General features: G+C 41.2%; 1 protein-coding gene across 2 annotated transcripts in view; it reads right to left on the bottom strand.

Annotated features, from left to right (window-relative positions):
- RELN (reelin) overlaps nucleotides 1-20,694 on the bottom strand; it is a 549,393-nt gene that overhangs the window by 121,159 nt on the left and 407,540 nt on the right. For both annotated transcript variants that reach the window (XM_004702602.2, XM_004702603.2), the window contains exons 25-28: nucleotides 19,547-19,752; nucleotides 15,824-15,995; nucleotides 14,949-15,149; nucleotides 8,094-8,326 (exon numbers count right to left, since the gene is read on the bottom strand). In XM_004702602.2, the coding sequence (XP_004702659.1) occupies nucleotides 8,094-8,326; nucleotides 14,949-15,149; nucleotides 15,824-15,995; nucleotides 19,547-19,752 (812 nt within the window). The remainder of the gene's footprint in view (nucleotides 1-8,093; nucleotides 8,327-14,948; nucleotides 15,150-15,823; nucleotides 15,996-19,546; nucleotides 19,753-20,694) is intronic.

The following is a 20,694-nucleotide window of genomic DNA, read 5'->3' as shown; positions in this document are numbered from 1 at the left end:
GGAAAAATGAGGACCTAATGTCGGGGGTTTAAATGGAGAGAAAATGTTTTGAGAAACGATGTACAAATGTGCTTTACACAATTGCTGTGTGTATGGATTGGGATAACAGTTGTATGAGCCCCTAATAAAATGTTAAAAAAGAAAAAAAAAAAAAAAGAATTGATGAATGGTAACTTTTGCCAATCGCTCTGAAGCAAAAGGTTAAAACTTCCATGCTTCTCACGATAACAGGAAGACACACCAGTGACCAGAAACAAGTCCTCTTTGATTAGAAGTCATGCTTGCTTGCCTTTCTGTTATTATTTCTTTTAAACACTAGAAGTCAGAGAGACACAGGTCCCAAATTGTTGTCCTGTGCAAAGCAATTAAAAAGGTTAAGAATCATCTCTGTCTCCCACTCAAGCGGTGATTTTGGAAAAGATGGGGAGGCTTCTCCATCAAGTGCCCTGCTTTGCTGAAGCAATGCGCTCAGATTTGGGCACAGAAGTAGAAGTGTTGAAAAGGTTGCATAAGCTCATCTTTTGGTACGATTCTAGTAACAGTTTTGGTATGCTGATAGGGAATGACGGGCAAGAGAACCTTTGGTCACCCGTCGCTGTTCCGTGGGGTCCTGCCATTCTGCACAAGGACTGCAAAGTAATCAGCTCCTGGGCTGGCCGGGGAGGAGGCACCCTGGTCTGCAGCTCCCGAGCTAGTCATCTTCCTCAAAGAAACACATGGGCTGCCAGATGCTCGAGAAGAGACAAGATCCCAGGAGCTCCCTTTTAAAAATTCCAAATTTAAATAAAGAAAAAAGAAACCACAAATCAAAATGACTAATCACTTGGATGTAGGGGGAGGCCAGGACATGGTGAATCATAGCTGATGGTCCTAGATGAAGACTATATTTCAGAATGAAAGGGCAAGAGAGAGAGAGTTTTAGTTTTCTGTTGGACGGTGTGACTCAGAGGATGACACAGCCTTCACTGCCATTCTTCCAAGTTGGGCCTGGCTCCTCCCATGCCTCCTGCTGTCCTGCTCACTCTCTGAAGCATGGTCTTGGCACTTAGCATCGTTAATTTATCAATCTCCAGACTGTTGGTGCAAGAAGCAGAACTGGAGGAGTTCTCTAAAGAACTGGAGTCAAAGAGGGATCATCAGAAGAAGGGAGGGTATAAGTAAAACAGTTAAGCTAGATGTATGTCTAGATGACATGTACCTTTCATCTTTTTTAGAATAGAAGAGATACAGACTTGTAATGATGATGATATTGATGATACGGTACATGTGTTATTTGTTTATTTTGTCTTTTCAGGTATGATTTCTTGATTAAAAATATTAATTTATCCTAGAAAATATATATTTTTTAAAAATGGTCTTCACTGGAGTTCGAGGGTGGGGAATGTCCAGGCCATGGGCAGTATAAAGGCCCTCAGAATCATCAATACCAATAAATGCTTTGTGTTTCGCTAAAGAGTAGCAGTTCCAGGCATCACATTAGCGGTGGGTTCACTCAATGTTTGACCTGTATGGCTCACAAATAATGTTATAAATATCCAAAAAGCACGTGGCAGGAAGAAGGTCCCCTGCTTCTACAATGTGTCAATAACGATGGTTGGTACTTGGTCCTCATTTAGCCTTCCCTGATTCCAGCAACATTTCGAGGCACCTGCATGATTCCAGGCATAGTGATAGGACTGGTGACTTAATGGTGACAAAACCCAACTATGATCTCTGCTTTCATGCAGCCTGTAGCTGAATAAGGAGACAGACCCAATCAAACCCTTGCATGACTGAATGTGAACATGCAATTCTGACAACTGCTTCCATTAAGAATGATATAGATCAACAACAAAAACCCAATCCAATTTAAAAATGGGCAGAGGACATGAACAGATTCTGGTGGCCAAGAAACACGCGACAATATGCTCACAATCAGGAGCCATTGAACAATCCTGAGCTATCATCTCACTCTAGCCGTAACCGCGACATTCTCTAATTCAGAACGCAACAAGAGCTGGCGAGGGTGTGGAGAGACTGGGACTCTCGTTCACTGCTGGGGGGACTGCAGAATGGTGCAACTACTGTGGAAAACGGTACGGCTCTCAACATTTAGAACACACAGACTATTTGATAAGCAATCCCACTGCAGGTACAGAGCCCACAGAAAGACGAGCTGGGACTGGATCAGAAATGTGCACACCCATGTTGCTTGCAGCACTAGTGTTGGGAGCAAAAAGAAGGAGGCAACCTGAGTGGCATCAACAGATGACTGGATAAACACACATGGTGGACACAATGGACCATCCAGCAATGTTAATGAACAACCAAGGATCTTCAGGGAGATGAACCTGGAGGGCAGTATTTTGAGTAAAGTAAGTTAATTGCCAAAGGGTAAGTATTGAATACATCCACTATGATAACAAGTTAAGGAAAAGTTTACACACCGGGGGAACAAACCCAAACCAACCATTTTTTGATGCTTACTAGGCATGGAGTCCTGCTGGCATAGTGGTTACATCTTGGCCTGCTAACCATGAGCTCAGTAGTTTGAAACCACCAGCCACTCCTCGGGAGAAAGAGGAGACTTTCTACTCCTCTAAAGAGTTACAGTCTCGGAAACCCGCAGGGGCAGTTCTACCCTGTTCTATAGGGTCGCTAGGCATTGGGAAGGACATGACAGCAGTGAAATTTTAGGAATGGGAGGGGAGGGGAGAGAAAATCAATAGCAGGTTATTAATGTATATAATAGAGCAAACATGGGACAAAGGTATGTAAACTTCTTAGCACCCAGAGGTCCTGGGTCATTGAGTATAGAGGCACATGACCATAGTCATGGGGACATCAAGGTCATTGGCCATGAGGAAGGGCCTAGGTTGTCTGTTCTAAGGAGCATGTATTTCCCTGGTGTTATTGTCCTGGTGGCAAAGAAGAAAACAGGAAAAGGATCTTACCCCTTACTTTGGTGATCAGCAATGGAGATCTTAAAACCTTCTGTGTGGCCATCTGAGGCACAACATCTGACTTCCCTCTGGCAGGAGCAAATGAAGGGAGCCCTGGTAGAGTGGGGGTTACCACTGGACTGTGATCCTCAAGATGAGCAGCTCCAAACCCCCAGCCGCTCTTCCCGAGAAGGAAGGGCCTTTCTATTCCCTTAGTCTCAGAAACTCACAGGGGCAGTTCCATCCTGCCCCACAGGGTGGCTATGCGTCCCTATTGACTCAAGGACTGTGAGTTTTTGCTTTGTTGTTGTTTTGTTTTAGTAAATTAGAAGAAAACCAAAGATGCATGGAAACAGTTCAATGGACTACTGGACCACACGAATCTCAGCCCCTATGCCCTTGAGACCTGAAAAAAATAGATGATGGTGCCAGTTATCACTGCTGACCACTCTGAAAAGGATCACAATGGAGGGTCCTAGATGGAGCGGAAGGAAAATGTGGGAAACTAAAAACAATAATTAAAAAAAAGTTCAGGCTTACTGTTCTAATGGAGACAGGTGGAAGCCCTGAGACTATGGCTCTTGGCCACTTTTTGGGCCTGGAATTGAACTTACAACCTTAGCTTGACTTTCAGACAAATGAAAACCCCAAACCACACGCACTGCACCTTGTGTTAGCAGCCCAACTCGTAACTCACAATTCTGCCAGAACTCCTACAGCCAAACAGGCCTAGAAAATAACAGAGAACCCCAACCAAATTCACTGCCATTGAGCCAACTCCAACTCATAGCGACCCTTTAGAACAGAACTGCTCTTTTTGGAGACTATAACTGTGATGATAGTAGAGCACCTCATATCTCTCCTGTGAAGGGGCTGACAGTGTCGAACCCCTGACCTTGTGGCTAGCAGTCCAATGTGTAACCACTATACCACCAGAACAATGACACCAGGGAAGCACATGCTCTTTAGAATGAGCAGTCGTATGAGATCAAATAGACGGCATTTATCCAGGGACAAAGTTCAAAAGGCAGGACTAACAGAAAAACCAAACTCACTGCCACTGAACTTCTGATCCTTCTTCTGCAGAGAAGCTGCTGGTTTTGAACTGCTGACCTTGTGGTTAACAGCTCAATGCATAACCACTCTGCCACCAAGGCTCCTGGGAAATAAGGACAACTGGAAACTGTGAGCCCAGGAAGGAAGTGGAAAAGTGCTGTTACCCTGGAAGTACGGTGAACCATGTCACAAAATGTGTAGGAATTACTGAATGGAAAACCAACTTGCATGGTACACTTTCACTCAAATTACAATAAAAAGTTAAAGTACAAAAATTCATAATAAGTAAGTTCGCAGCATAGAGCTAAGAGGACATGTAATAAGTCTTTGACTAGATAGCAGCAAGGATTCTCAGAAAGTGATGACTGCGGAAAGAGTTTAATCTTATGTAATTTTACTGTAAGAGCCCTGGTAGCACGGAGGTTATGCTTTGGGCTGTGATCTGCAAGATCAGCAGTTTGATACCACCAGCTACTCCTCAGGAGAAAGACGAGGCTCTTTATTCCCATCAACAATGACAGTCTCAGAAACTCACAGGCCAGTTTTACACTGTCCTCTAGGGTCTCTATGCTTCTGCATTGACTCCACAGCAGTGAGTTTGGTTTTTGGAATTTTACTAGAAACAAGCCATAATGTGGTGCTGAGGATCGAAAGCTTCTCCATTGTCCTGTGAGTCCCAGATCAGGAAGGAAAAGGGGATGTGAAGACTACCGTCCTGTCTCCTGGCTGTTTTCCCCTTTGCTTGAAGGACTGAGAGACTCGAACTGGTTTCTACACCCCATCCTTCCGCACGCACACACTTCAGAGGGATGCTGCGGCTGTTTAGGTTCCCGGGAAGAATTCGCTGGTGATGGGTAGAGGTGGGGGAGACAGTCTTCAGAATACAAAGGAAGTGTGTCTCTGGCCTCCCTCAGACCTACCGTCGGGTGTTTGCATGCTGTGTAAGGAAGGTAGGACACAGCTCTATGGCATGCTGCATGGGTGGGAGGCTTGGCCTGTGTTTACTGCCATCACGGTCTTTCCCCTGCAGGCAACAGCCACGCGAACTAATCTGAGCTAAGACTGCAGCTCTGAGAAAAATCTGCTTGGAATTATTTCTAAAAGAGCCATGTTTTAGCACTTGGAATTCACAGCTTTCTAACACTCCATTTGGAGATATCTGAGTTTGTGGGAAATACCGCACAAGGATCAATAACAGCTTACTGAAGCTTATTTACTTGGACTACAGTGGAAACATATTTCCCGTTATAAGACAGAGGGTTCTCATCGCAAATGCCGTCAACCAGCAAGCTGGATGGGATTCAAAATTATTCAGGAAGTTTGATTTGAAAGAGGGAAGATTTTAGATTTCATCTTCAAAAGCTGAGGTCCAAGAAAATATTGATAACAGTGGAATCCTCAAAATATTGACTCACTTTGTGATACTAAGCTTTTCCTGTGAATTTATCAAGGAGCTCATTCCACCGAACATCAACGGAAGTTTCAGCTCCAACTGTACGTATTATTATCAGGCTTTGAGGAAACCAAGCCAAATCTGTGTTCCGTGGCTCCGACTGCATCGACTGCTTTCTCATAGTGGTGTCTTCCAGCAGCAAAACTCTCTTCACTGCAGCAAGTGCGCACCACGTGGTGCTTCCTAACTGCTTGGCATGCTGCAAACATCTATTTGGAAGGGCTCTGGTTAAGCTGCAGTTCCACAGAAGTATGATGGGAGGAAAGCAGTGATGGAGTACACAGCTTGGACTACTATACAGACAACTTCAGAGCTTGGGCTAACTGAGCAAAGGCAGGGCAGGTCCCAGCTTACGAAGCTATGGCAAATTAACCCATTATGAGAGCACGCCAAGATTTGGGAGGCTAGTTTCAGTTACACCTTTAAGTGATACTCAGGCAGTGAAGGATCACATTTTTGAAATACTCTGCATTTTGGGAAGGCTCTGAAAACAGAAAATGAAAACAACACAAAAACCCACTGCCATCAAATTGATTATAACTCATAGCGACCCTAAAAGGCAGAGTAGGGTTTCTGAGCCCTTAAATCTTTATAAACGCAGACAGCCTCATCTTTCTCCTACAGAGTGGCCAGTGGGTTCGAACCACTGGCTTTGTGGTTAGCAGCTGAACGCTAGCCCATTATGCCACCAGAGCTCTTGGATGAGCAAAGTACAACTCAATAACTCATGGTCATTGAGTCAATTCTGACTCATAATGTGAATTGATTGGCAAACCCTATGTTTAGGAAGGACAGAGTTATACAAGATAGGGAGGAAATGCCCCTATGGGTTTCTGAGACTCCCATATTTTACAGGAGTAAAAAGGCTCATATTTCTCCTGTTAAGGTACTCACTGCTTTGAACTGCTGACCTTGCTCCCCAATGCACAATCCACTCTGCCTCCAGGCAGAGCAGCAGAGCTAACTTATTAGGGCCACTGTACCATGTCTGCCTGTGGCTTCCCTTGGGTCTCTTTGCCAGATCATTCCCATCTTCCTGACATCCAAATGTCCAAATGTCCAATCCTTACAAGTCTTATCATTTTCTAGTTATACTTTCTTCTTATCTATAACATGGATTTTAACTTACCAGCTTCAGGTTCCTAACTCTCAACTCTTTCATTTAAAATGAAACGTAGTCTATACTATATTTTTGTTTGGCTGTCGTGTACGAATCTCAACATAGCCCAAGCCAAAGTTTTGCTTTTCTTCTTCTGTAACTACTCTGGCTTCACTGAACTCAGAGCATGTAACCATCCTTCACCCGTCTGCTTTTATTAAGACCTCTTCCTATTGCGGCTTTATTTTTCTTTGTGACATTTATTAACAATTGAAGTGTCTACTTTGTTGAGTTCATCATTGTATTCAAGGGTTCAAGAAATGCCCAATATCTATTTATGGAATGGGTGGACAATGGCTGAAAGCCAAGGTTTTCTGATGTAAAACTTCAGTCATGTTAGGTGTTTGGAGAAGTGGTTGAGAAAGCTTTGCTGGAGATGGAAAATGCCATGAAGATTGGTGACCCTAATTAAGTCAAGAGTTTTCCAGTGTATAAAAAAACAGCACTCAAACTTTTGAAATTTCATGATCTACATGGAACATCTTGAATTACTGTGAACTGTCAAAATAATAAAAACCAATAACTAATTCACTGCCATCAAGTCAATGCTGACTCAAAAGGACCCTCTATGGATGACCCTCTATGGGTTTCTGAGACTGCAACTGTTTATGGGAGTAGAAACTCTAGTCTTTCTCCCTCAGAGCTACTGGTGGTTTTGAACTGCCAACCATGTGGATTGTAGCCTGATGTGTAACCACTATGCCACCAGGGTTCCTGTTACAATACAGCTTCCCCCCAAATCATATTTTCCAATTCCACTCTATCCGAGAGGTCACTATGAATTGAAAATCAACTCATTAGTAACTAATAATATAGTGTTTATTCCTTTGCGTAGCTTCCTCCCAAATGGGTTCTAGACTTGTCCTATGACTTTGACCAATGAGATACTAGCCAACATGACTTAAGAGACCTAAGACCTACTTGCAGAGAGCTTCCCTCTAGGAATGCTTTATAAGCATGGGAAGCAGCCCCCTCTAGCCTCTTTGAAGATGCAAGGCTATCAGTCCAGTGGAGGGCTCAGAAGTGCTGTCCACCCCCAGGCATCCCATCACCTCAACATCGCCACGTGAGTGAAGCCAGGTGAGACCAGCAAAAGAACTGTCCAGTCAACCCACAGAATTTGAAAAACCAATGTTTGTGGCTTGTAGGTACTAAGTTTTAAGCAGTATTTGATACAGCAATAGAAAACTGGTCCAGAAATTGTCCCTAAGAAGTGATGCCTTATCAAAATTTGTGATTAGCTTAGACCAACACAATGTGACAGATAATTTTGTTGTCTGGAAACAGTGGGCTTAACTCTGAAAAATACTGAAAGACCACAGAAAGAGGCAGGCCCACTTTATGCACAGACACCCATCCCCCACCACACCAGATTTTCTCCAGAATTATTTCTCGGCTAGGTATCTTGAGAAGATGTGCATTCTTTTAGGCCACCGGGAGATTCAGTAAAGATGTGTGTCCAAGGAATGGGAGCTATGGCACCAAACAGGAAGGATTTCTTTACCTGGATGCAAGAGATCTTGGAATAACAATGGTGATTCTCGTCCATTCTTCAAAGTCCCCAGTGTGGTACACTGTGGGCTCACTGAGTTCTCTGGAGTTTCCTTCACACCCTTTGCCTGCAGAAGCTGGGTAACAGCCTTCTTTCACCAGGAACCAGGACATACCGGCGTCATGAGAGTATTGAAGAAGAACTGGAGCAGTGTTGCTGAATTGGTTGGCACACCCTATGTTTAGCTATTAAAGGAGGGACAGAGTTAGACAGCCAGCATTCAACAAGTTCAAAGCCAGTATTCAACAAGTCAGGTGCCACAGTGACCAGGGCCCTTCCTACTAGTCTGCAGCAAATTTGCAACAATAAGACTTGTGAAGCTCGATTCCAATCAAAACTGATCCATAGAGTCTGCAGTTCTTTGTTTAGGCAAGCAATAAACAAACAACAATAAACAAACAAAGCCGATTGCTGTTGATCTGACTGTGGACCATGGTGGCCTCATAGAAGTCGGAGAAGAACACTGCTCCACAGGGTGGTTTCCGTGGCTGATTGTTGTTAAATCTATCACCACACCTTTCTCCTGAGGCACTTTCAACTCAAATCATAAATCTTTGGGTAGCAAACCCACTGCCGCTGAGTTGCTTCTAGCGCCCTGTAGGACAGAGTACAGTTTTCCCTGAGGGTTTCTAAGATGATACTTATCTCTGGAAGCAGACTGCCCATCTTTCTCCTGCAGAGCCACTGGTGCCTTTGAACCACTAACCCCTTGGTTAGAAGCCAAACGCTTCATGCATTGTGCCACCAGGACTCATATTAGTTAGCAGCCAAGCACAAGTAGGTGTTTCTTAGTAGACAGCTGGACTTGCTGCTCATTGGTAAATGTCTTGGGATTTGTAAGAGGGAAGAAGGAAGCAAAAGATAAGAAGCCAAGAGAGTCTTTTACTTTCTTCTCACAGGGTATAAATGGAATTAGACAAAAGATGGAGAAGCAGCCACCCTCTTCAGGACAGGATGGTTACCAGAAGATAGGGCTGTCCTCTCTGCTTCCAGGGGATCACACCTATTTATTCGGTTGTCACGCAAAAGCTCAGTAAGAAATCAGTGTCAATTTAGATAAAAGAGCCTCTTTGCTCTTCACAGCATCAAATAAGCAATAGAATCCAGAACTAAGACTATTACTGTTTTGCATGTTCATGTGGCTGAGTGTCATCACAGAACTGCTGTTATTCGGTGCTGTTGGGTTGGTTCTGATTCATAGCTATCTTATGCACAACAGAATGAAACACCCCTTAGCCCTGCTCCATCCTCACACTTGTTACGTTTGGACCTATTGTTGCGGCCACTGTGTCAGTCCATCTTGTTGACGGTCTTCCGCTCTTTTGATGAGCCTCTACTTTACCCAGCATGATGTCCCTTTTCAGGGACTGGTCTCTTCTGGTAGTATGTCCAAAGTATGAGGCAAAGTCTCACCACCTTGCTTCCAAGGAGCTTTCTGGCTGTACTTCTTCCAAGAATTAACAGTATCATAAATTAAAACTAATAATAAAAAGCAACCCAAATCTCAACACTTTAGGACAACTGTTTTTATTTCCCTGATATCTATATGGAACTATAGATTTTGATCATCTAATTGACATCACCACTTACAGCACTGCTCTCTCTTGTTTTCTTCGTATGCATTATTTCCTGATTACCTACACCAGGGCAAAGGTTCTTTTTTTGATTTGTTAATACCAGATAAATTTCTGTTAGCAAGTGAGTTAAGAGTGTAGAACCGTGTTAAAATTCATAGTTATGTGTTCATTTTGTATTAATTGCGTTCAAATGGGTCAAATGTTACAACACTGGGCATGCGTACAGTTTGAAACTCCTTTCTAAGATAACAGGCATACAAAGAATTTTAGAGCCATTTCAGGGTACATCTTTTGATCACTGTAAACGCTAAACGCTTTTCCTGATGTTTATTTAATTAGACATTGCTTATACAAATGGTCTACTCATCTTATTTCATTTGCTGGCTGGAATCATAATAGAAATTGCTTATAAGTGGCTTTATAAATCAGAATAGTCAACTTGTATAATAGAAAATATAGATGCAAGAGGGAATAAAAAGAATTCAAGAGAATAAGAATAAAGGATAAAGGGAAAGTAGAGCCATAGGCAAATCATACAGCGCAGAAGTCAAGAGGTCAACCTTTCATCCTGTGACTGTAAGGTAGCGTTAGGAAGAGGATTCAGTAGTCTCCCTATGCTTCTAGTCAGAGCAAGAAGGGCCCTCTGAGGAAGAGTCATAGTTTGTCCAGTGGAGAGTCAATGTGACTCACCTATTCAAATTTACATAGGAAAATGCCAAGAATATTAACACAGTTAAGTATTATAAAATACTGGATTTATAAAATGATATAAATGTCATTAAAACTAAACCATAGAAAGTCTCCATTTTAACCTTCCATACATTCCTAAAGACTTCATATTCAATAAAAAGTCCTAAGGGCAACTATCTACACACACACACACACACACACACACACAAGTTTGGTGAGATGTATATGTGTGTATGTCTACAATTCTATGCATAAACACAAGAAGACTTCAAAAGCTTTGTGGAAAACAACTGAAAAATAATGAAAATGTCCACCAACTATGTGAAATCTCCTTGTATTTACGTATCAAGCACTAGGTGTACCATCGAAGACTGGAGCCTTTGGTATGGATTGCAACTCCGTGTAAAAAAAAAAAATCCTCACAATCAACAAACACCATCATGATAAGTGGACAGAAGGTTGAAGTTGCCAAGGATTTCATCCTGCTTAGATCCACAATTAACGCTCATGAAGCAGCAGTCAAGAGATAGGGGACGCATTCATTGGGTGAATCTGCTCCCCAAGATCTCTTTAAAGTGTTGAAAAGTATGGATGTTTCTTTGAGGACTAAGGTGCACCTGACCTAAGCCATGAATTGTATTTTCAATAGTCTCCTACACATCTGAAAGTTGGACCTTGAGAAAAGAAGAGAGAAGGACATTTGGTCTATTTGAATTATGGTGCAGGAGAAGAATATTGAAAGTACTACGGGCTGTCAAAAGAACTAATAAATCCATCATGGAAGAGTACAGCCAGAATGCTCCTTAGAAGAAAAACAGCGAGCCTTCTTTGCCTCATGTTTTGGGCAGGTGATCAGGAGAGACTGGAGAAGGACGTCTCTCTTGGTAAAGTAGAAGGGCAATACAAAGAGGAAGGCTCCTAACAAGATGGACTGACACGGTGACTGCAGCAATTGTGAGGCTGGCGTAGGACAGGCGATGCTTTGTTCGGTTGTGCGGAGGGTAACGCTGTATGAGTCAGAACTGACTCAGTGGCAGCTAACAACAACAAAACTAAGTAATTGTTATCACACACCCTCTCAGACGCAGGACTACACTCTTGTAACACTGCTCCTTTAAAATTACTGTTACATCACTAGTCTTTGGCTAGCATGTGGTGAGAATGGTCACATTCGGCCCACAGAGTGCGTGTTTTTGTCTTATATTTATTATCTCTTGTTTCTAAGGTAGGAAAGCCTTTGGAAACTTCAGTTCTCTGACAAATCTGTGCTTTAAGAATTAGATAAGATTGTGGTGTAGAAGTTTAAGTATTCCATTCAGGATTCATTGATATATTAAAAAATATTTACTGAGACACTTATTAGAGGTATATATATATTCAAGTCTCCCTACCTTTAAATAAAATTTTCTTTCAATTTGTGTCTAACTACATAGAAAAACATCTCGAGAGAAAGTCATATGGGTTGTGTAGGCTAATTCACTCACCATTCTCCAATGCATTACAACCTTGGCTTTGGCTTTTGCTTTTAACAAGTCAGTGAAATTACCAAGGAAACCTAACTAATGGGAGAATCCAATACTTATTCTACTTGACAATTCTGTTGCTTCTAAAACCATTCATGGTTTATTGTCTTTTTCTATTGAGCATTTAGTTTGCCTGTTTTAAGTGTTGGTGTTTTCTAGAATTCAGTTCTTATGTTTAATTTTTCTCATTCCACTATACATCAGTCTCCATTGGATTCATTGTCATAACTTCAAATTTGTTATGAATAAGACCAACTTCCACATTTGGCCTCTCTCTTGCCCTCTTGACAAACGTGCATCACTGCCTCTGGGTGTGCCCTCGGGAGCAGCCCCTTATTGTTGGCTGCTGTTGACTCTGCTCTGACTCATGGTGGCTCCAGGTGCAACAGGATCCAATGTTGTGACCACTGTGGATTTTGAATACCTTCCAACCTCGGAGATGCCTGGGACATACGGCGGCTAAGGTGATCAGCTGATAACCAAAACTTTGGTAGCTGGAACCCACCAGCTTCTCCACTGGAGAAAGAAGTGACAATCTTCTGTACAGTTTTATTTTACACCCTGCAGAGTCACTGTGGGTCAGGGTTGATTCAAGAGCAGCGAGTACAGGTTTGGTCCAATGGAGGTGACTACTTAACCTTCTCAGGAGTTGTTTTAGTTGTTCCAGTCCCACTAACCTACTCTCCCAGTCCCCTGACTTTCCCACGTATGCTTTAGAGTGCTACCGTCATCTCTCATTTGGATCACTGCACAGTCACCCAGCAAGTCTCCCTAGTTCTGCCTTTGCTTCTGTTAGTTTCGTTTAACCCTACCACAGTCACAGCAAGTCACTCTTCTGCTAGCCATCTTACGTAATCAAATGTCCAAGTCCGACTTATGTTTTCTGTGTCCCTCTGCTCTCTTTGCTTTTGTCATAATGATTTTCTTCCCAATCCCACTCCCACTCCAAGGCATTGGCACATGGCCCCCATAGAACGCTCTCCATGGAGCTGCCTGGCTCTCCCATCCACTGTCATCAGGTTTCAACTTAACTGTCACTTTATTTAGTGACCCCCAACCTTGACAACCCTTTATAAAATGGTACCACCCTTCAACAACCTTAATACACACGATCTACTCCTATTTCTTTTCAGAGGCTAGCGCATTCATTGCCTGGGACATAGTAAAAGCCTCAGAAATGTAAGTTGAATGAATGGACGTCCTAACTGACTGTAGTTGCTCTGTTACTTCAGCATCCACCTGGCTGACAGAAAGAGCCTTCTGAGACAAAGTCTGATTGGGTCATGAGATGAGTATCACATACTTCACAAAACTCCTCGAGGTTTTCAAATTTACCGTGCTCATTTGAATTTCCACAGATTTACATGTTAAGAGTATTTTCACATTCTGTTCCCTCTAACTGCAATTCCTATCCTTCTGTCTTTCAGCTGGCAAAATCGTCATATTTGTGGAGCCATCCATGTAGTCACCCACAGATCTCTTTTTGAGCTTCTCTAGCAGGCACTGTGCAGGCTACTTCCCCGTACCTAGAGACTACTGCTCTGACAGCACTTCTGCGATTATACTGCACTGGTTCACTCACTAGTTTTTGAGTTCCCTTGCGGGGCTGGGCCATATTTTTCATCTAGACAATCCTAGTAACTAGAGCTTATACATGGAAAAGCAGTCAAAAAATAAAAGATCATCACTCTGCATTTTTGTAAAAATTATACCCTCTACCTCTTAAAGGTTTCAGATAAACATTAATTACCAATCCCTGCATGACCTGTAATGTGTAGCCATTATGACTGAATTGCCACAAATCGATAGCTTCCTGTTGGTGCGATTTTAGTGAGAATTTAGATTCTTCTTAAACTTTATGCATTCTTGATGTTTGTTTAAAATTACTGGCAACATTTAATGTTTTCTATATTTAGATTTTTTTCAACTTCAGAATATCACCTTGCAGACTTTAACACCTACACTCTCATGATTTTGTGATTAATTAAGTAGAAAAGGTGTCAGGTGAGAAATGGCAGAGTTTTGTGCAAAGCATTTGCGAGTAATGTTATTATTTTTAACTTTTTATATAGGATCAACAAATAAATATAGATTTGTATCAGGTTACAGGTGATTTTCTTCCATTGCAAGTTAGCAACATCATCTAAACAGAGAAGGATAATGTTATGAAAATGAATTGTGGAGAATACACATGGAACAGATCATTAGTCTCTTCAATATCCACGAAAGAACATTTTATTAATCATCTTATTTATGATTAACTTCTTGTTTAAAGACCTGTGAAATTATATTTGAAGAGCACTGCCTGTAAACATCTGATCTCCTTAATACTTCCACTTGTAAATTATTTAGCATCTGCACCCAGTCATTGTTCAAGGGCCATGTAGTTGTGCTAGCTCATTAAAACTGCATTACTTTCAACCCCAGAATCCACCAATGGGATTTTATTATGGACACAATGAAAATTTGATTAGGATTCAGAAACAAGAGCTTGTCAAAGTAAATACTCGCTGTCCATGTTGACATATGACCACATAGCTGAAAAGCAACAAACTGTTTAGAGAATGTTAACAACTGAAGTCATAATGTACTGAATCAACCACATATAAATTGTTAGAAAATCCTTCAGTTAAAAGGATAAAAAAAACTGTTAGATCCCAAATATCACTTGTAAGCTGAAGGGGACGTGGCCATGACAATTTGGAATCACGGAATTCATTGTCATGATCAGACTGAAGCTCCACAAGGCAATTTTCTTTTCAACTCTCCTAGAGTTCCCTAAGTAAATCAAGAGAAAGCATGCCACAGACACAATTTCTGAGGCTCATTAGCCACTGACAAGCTGTTTTCCTATGACTAAGAAGCCCCAAAGCTTTGTCATGCTAAGATTGCTGAACTTTTGTTGATGGGACTCCTTTCTTTACTACGACAAGAAAAAACTTGTGACTTTCAAGTTTGAAATCCCAAAGGTGTTTTGCTTCTTGCCTTGCTCTGGGAATATGTGTGTGTAGAAATACCTTGAACTGTAGCACGTATCCAGGTTTCAGAGTTAAATCTCGAGTTACTGCAAATCGATCTCCATCTGATCTTCCAAACACCATGGCTGACGGCGTGAGAGAGCAGAAGGTCTCGTTTGTAGCCATTCCTTCATTGGCCAACATCAACCACACACTCATTTGGTTCACAGGGTAATCAAAAGCTGGCTTCTCATAAAAGTTCTAACAGAAACAATACAAACAACACAGAAAGGGAATTTGATGGCTCTGAAAACAGAAGGGCATTTTCAATTCTTGTCACGCAGGTTCACGTACCATTTTCTGGTACAAAAGAGCAAGATGTCTAAATTAACTTTTTTTAAACGACTATTAACATTTTCTACCAATTATTGGCAACTGAAACTATTTTGCCACAATGTATAGAGTCAACTTACAAACACCCCAATAATCTTTCTGGATGACTTGGCCAGATTTCATCATATGTTTTAATTCTAAGTGATTTGTGAACTAGTAGCACTCATAGGAAACAAAAAAAAAATGTAAGTGTAAACACCAAACACAAACTCCCAAACAACAACAGTAACAAAACCAGTTGTCAGGAAGCTAATTCTGTGACACATGGTGGCCGAGGTGTGTCTGCGTAGCACTCCAGAGAGCTGTCAACAGCTGATTTTTCTGGAAGGAGATCACCAGGCCTTTCTTCCAAGATGTTTCTAGTGGACTCAGAATCCTAATCTTTGGGTTTGCACATCACCAAGTGACTCTGGTGCAAAAGCAGAAAATGTTAATGACACGTTCAATGTTAAACATTCGAGCCTTGCTGACGTGAGCAGCTGCTTCAGGCCACCCACGCTGACAATCTCTGTCTTCATGGAGCCCAGACAGATGGGAAATACCTGGGGCAAAGTTGGGTTGACAACTGGGATGATCTGCTTCTGCTTCTCAGAGAGAATGATGACGTCATCGAGGGCCCACTGGTCATAGTCTTCTCCTGAGAACACAGGTTGCCACCAGCGGAACCTGGTGCAAGGGGTCTTGGCAGCAGCTGGGAGTTCCAGATAGACGAACCTGCAAAATAGCAACTAAGGTTTATGGTTGGGAAAGGAAAAGCTGTGTTTTTCTTAGCAGCTTGTTAAAATAACAAGGCTAGCAACCAGAAAACATTTTTATTTGATCTCTTGATATTTTTTTTAAAGGTTTTGGCAGCTCAGACAAGCGGTTGAAAGCTGTAGGTTTGGTCTTGGTCCTGTTTATTCCATTTGGAATTGTATCTTCTGGAAAAGAGGCAAAATAGTCCTACTGAGTCTGAATTATTGGATTAGATCTTCTGATATGACAATGCTCATAACTCTGTCAAGAAAAATTAAGGAAAAAGATTTCTTCATATTACACTGAAACTATTTGTAAATCTTTCAAAGCCATTGTTGCTTATTGTGGGACAACAAATATGCATTAGAAAGAAAGAAATCATCCCTGCCTGGTGTTGGCCACTGTTAACATGTTGATGGAAATGATTTTGCCGTAAACAAAGGAGCATAGTGTGCTTGTGAAAATCCCCAAGTGGCCGTCACTTTTCAAAAGTTCACTTTCCCCCACTTTGGCTTTACACAATACCTCTACTAGTTGTTTTGCCTAATGGAAAGAAATCTGAAGATGATGTCTGCATTCAGGAAAAAAGAGAAACTGGAAATCAGCATTTGCTTTGCTGTGGGCTCCTGGAGAGGCCGAGTGTCTTCTCAGCCCCGTCCCCAGCTCTTCCCGGGAAACTACCCTCAGCATTTCAGCTTCAAGCGGCCTCACTTTGAACTCTGTCTGTGCGCACTATTTATCAGTATTACCTGAGGGACAGTGCATTATTTGGCATGATTTGGTAGGTTATCTTTTGGGTCAGAGAATGCTGAAAGTTGTTCTGTGTAAATGAAACTTAATTGCGTTTTCGCGGTATGCCGTTTTTGTTTGTGAAATTTCATAGGAACACTCTCTTTTCCAGTAGTGAGAGAATTATAATGTTCTAAGTTTATAAACTGTGAAATTATTATTGAACAACTATGTTTATGATGAAAATCTTTACGTATGCCTAAACCTTTACCTATACCACAGTTTCTTCCTTAGCTCTTTAAGAGAGATTCCTAGAAATGGCATAGCAGCCAAAGACAATCTAGTCACCTTTAAAACTCTTTTGCTACGCTTCTTTCTGAAAGTGTCTCTTGTGAGACCACGCGAGAGCCTGCTGGGCCATCCCCACTTGGAGCGAGCACTCGGGCTGAGAGGAATAGGGTGGGGGGTGCTTTTTATTGAACATTACCCAGACTTGTTGAACATTTGAATTTCCCATGTTACAACTTGCCCACTCCTCCCCTTTGCCCATCTTCTATTGAATGTTTGTCTCAATCATTTCTTAAGACCCTGACATGGGCGTTGACCAGAACTCTGTTCCTTATATTTGCTATAAATACACATTTTTCCCATCCGTTTCCTCATTTCCATTTTCTTATGCTTTCATTGACATGCATGCATTACATTTGCCGGAGGTACATTTATGTCTGTGTGGGTAAGTAGTTTTTTCCTTTATAAATTCCTCTATGGAATCTGTATTGAAAAAAATCTAAGCCCTTATGCAAGATCCATTAGTCACCTATTAACTAAATCTTTAAATCTGCCATTAATCTTTAACAGTTCTGTGATAATATTAAGTGATTATTAGCTATTTTTTTCTTCACTATTTTGATTGGATAACTCTTTTATTTCTCAGTGACAGTTGATTTTGCCTTTCAGATTTTAAATTTTTTACCCCCATTTGGGTTAGTTTCTGGGTCATCTATTTGGCTTTGTTGATTGCTCTATTTATACACATTTTAATTATTTTTGCTTTAAATATGTTTTAATATCACATAGAACATTTTTATATTCCCACTCCCCTAAATGTAAGATCTGTTTTCGCTGGCTAACATTGTTAGAGATGAGTTCCCCCAAATAATCATTAGGATTCTGATAAAAAATGACATTACATTTATAGTTAAGAGATACCTTTATAGCATAACATTCAGGTTTCCTATGGAGGGATGATGTGTTATTTTCCATTTACTTGTTTTCTTTTAAAACTGTGGAGAAGATTTTGAAGTTTTGTCATTTTCTTCCTGGTAATTCTCATTATAATTAGTGAAAAGTTATTCTTTTTGTGTGTGTCCTTGCCACTAGGAATGGGGTCTTGTCCTCTATCGTCCAATACAGAGTTTCTAATATATTTTAGTGTCACAGGACTTTTTGAGAATTTGGTGAAAAGTTTGAAACTCTTGAGAAAACTGCCCATAAAAAAGATACTTTATGTACTATTTGACGGTCTTCAAAGGCCTCTTAAGTCCAGGTTGGGACTGAAAGTTTCTGGTATTTGAAAAAGTTAGTGAATTCTTATCTGACAGTTATCTCATCATTCTATAGAACTCTATTATTTCCAGATTCAGAGTGATATTACTTGGAAAAATAAATCTGTGCCACCTAATTGTACTGCTTAAGCCATTTTGGCCCCATTAAGATTCTTTCTGTCCATCTCTGCGTCTTGAGCAAACTCACTAGGTCTGTGCACCAACCCTCCAGATTTTCCTCTTTGCGTTCATGTCTCCTGTTTTATCCATTTGCTCCTGGCTCTAGTTTCTAGTCCTTAGAAGGCATGCTTTTGACTGGTCTGTCAATGTCTCAGAAAGTCAAATTAAAAACTTTCAATCTGAAAAATAGGTATACTGTAAGTAGTAGGTTTAACATAAATTAGAGCTATAAAATATTTTCAATAACACAAAGCAATTTGAACATGTTATTATTTCGAGGTCAGCACCTAAAGAAAACATTTATTTTTGTGTTAAAGGGAAAATACAGAGGTTAGAAAGGGATATTCTAAAATTCATGGATATTCTTGTAGATTTCAATGTTATTTAACATATAAAATGTAGAGTATAAGTATAAAATTGCAAAATAATACACAGTTACAATAGAAGTAATTTAAAACACTCATAAATATACTGACTTCCCAGTAGAGGTACTGATATTAAACATGAGTCACTTTCCCTGGTTTTTAATAGTCACTGTGTAAGACGCCTTAGTCCATATATTCTCATAGACCGAGCGGGGCTGACACAACTATAGAGGAACAGAGTCCTGATGCACCATCTACATTGTCTGCTATCCCAATACGCAGCCGTGTAAAGCCTTTTAATAAAATCCACCTTGCAGTTGAATCTAACAGCTGAATGTATTTTGTGCATACATCTTAAAATCCACAAATGGAACAAACAGTTTTTCTAAATAGTGTAGTGAACGCCGACCATTCCTGCATCAGAGTTTCTTTGGGAAAAACAATGGTTAATCTCCTTCTTTTCCTTTAGTCACAACTCTTTGCAACGTCTTAGAAAATTCCAACACGAATACAAATGGTTTTCATCCATACACTTAACTCAGATGAAATTCTTATGTGTTGTTTATGATTTATTGATCACTTATGTTAACCATGCATGTGTTTGTCAATTTTCTGCAGTTCAGAATATTTTGGAAACATCTTAACAACAGTCTATACGATGCTGACCATTCCTGGGAACCACTGGAAGGTCCATGGCTTTGCTGAAGGTTACCTGGGTTTGCTGAAGTCCGAGAAGTACATTTCTGCCAGCAGGTACCACTGGATGCCCCCATTGTTGCTGTACTGAAGGAGGATGCCCTCCTCTCGGCTGTCGGGCTTATTGCATGCAGGACTCTCTCCGCCTATCTGGATGTAGAACTGGACAAAGTCCACCCAAGAAGTATCCAGATCCCAGCTCACCAGCTGTCGTTTGCCAGCCTTTCCAAAGGACAGAAAAACACAGCTCAGTCACCCTGGAGACTTTTGCATTTTGTTGTTTCGGTTTCGATTTCGCATGCACATCCTACCTCTATGTGGAGAAGGTTTGTCCCCAAAGTAGTCGAGAGGAGAAGGTTATAGCACTTCGCTGTTTCTCCTCTGGTTCTGGAATCCATTTGCTTCATCTCTACATCACTGATTCACAGACTGAGTTATAAAACCCTTGGGAACTGCTAATTCTATCAAGGATGGTCTGAGATTCTTTCAATGATGAAAAATGAATATTCACCCAAATAGCCCCATTCCTTCCTTGTTCTGTATATTTCCACCAGGCAAGATAATAAAAAATAAAGATCATGTATTTTGAAATCATTCAGAGGGAGGCTTGAACCTCAGCTCACTATTCTTACTGTTCATTAGCTGCGTGAACATCTTGGCACTAGATGGATAGTAATACCTACCTCATAGGGTGATGTGATAATCTGATGAAATAACGGGTCGCATGGATGCCTTAATGCCAAAATGCCTTCTGGTCAGGGCATTTTCTCCAGAAATATGCCCCTGACCCACCTCTATAATGGTGACTGAAGTATAATAGGCAGATGGAAACTCCTTGACAAAAAAGAATGGTACCCAAGTCTCTCAGGCTCTTGGTCTCTCAGCCTGTCTCCCTGCTCAAATTAGAGAGTGTGGGAGGGGCCATTTCAGGTCTTTCCCCCATCACTAAATGGTGTCTTTATCTTAAACACTTTTTCAAATTCTGCGTGTGTGTCAGTGCGTATCACAGTCCTGTAGTAAGATGTCAAGATAAAAACTGAGAAGGGTTTTTTCCTTGTTCCTATTTGCTTCCATGGGTCTATGCTAATGGTATTGAAAAGGGTTTGCTCGTGAGATCTGGCCAGCCCAATTCTGCCAAAGCCAGGGCTTGGGCTTCCCTGAACT

Source organism: Echinops telfairi, unplaced genomic scaffold, assembly GCF_000313985.2.
Source record: "Echinops telfairi isolate 266 unplaced genomic scaffold, ASM31398v2 ScPeMD7_23;HRSCAF=83, whole genome shotgun sequence".
Classification (NCBI taxonomy): domain Eukaryota; kingdom Metazoa; phylum Chordata; class Mammalia; order Afrosoricida; family Tenrecidae; genus Echinops; species Echinops telfairi.
This window is presented reverse-complemented; position numbering and strand designations above follow the sequence as displayed.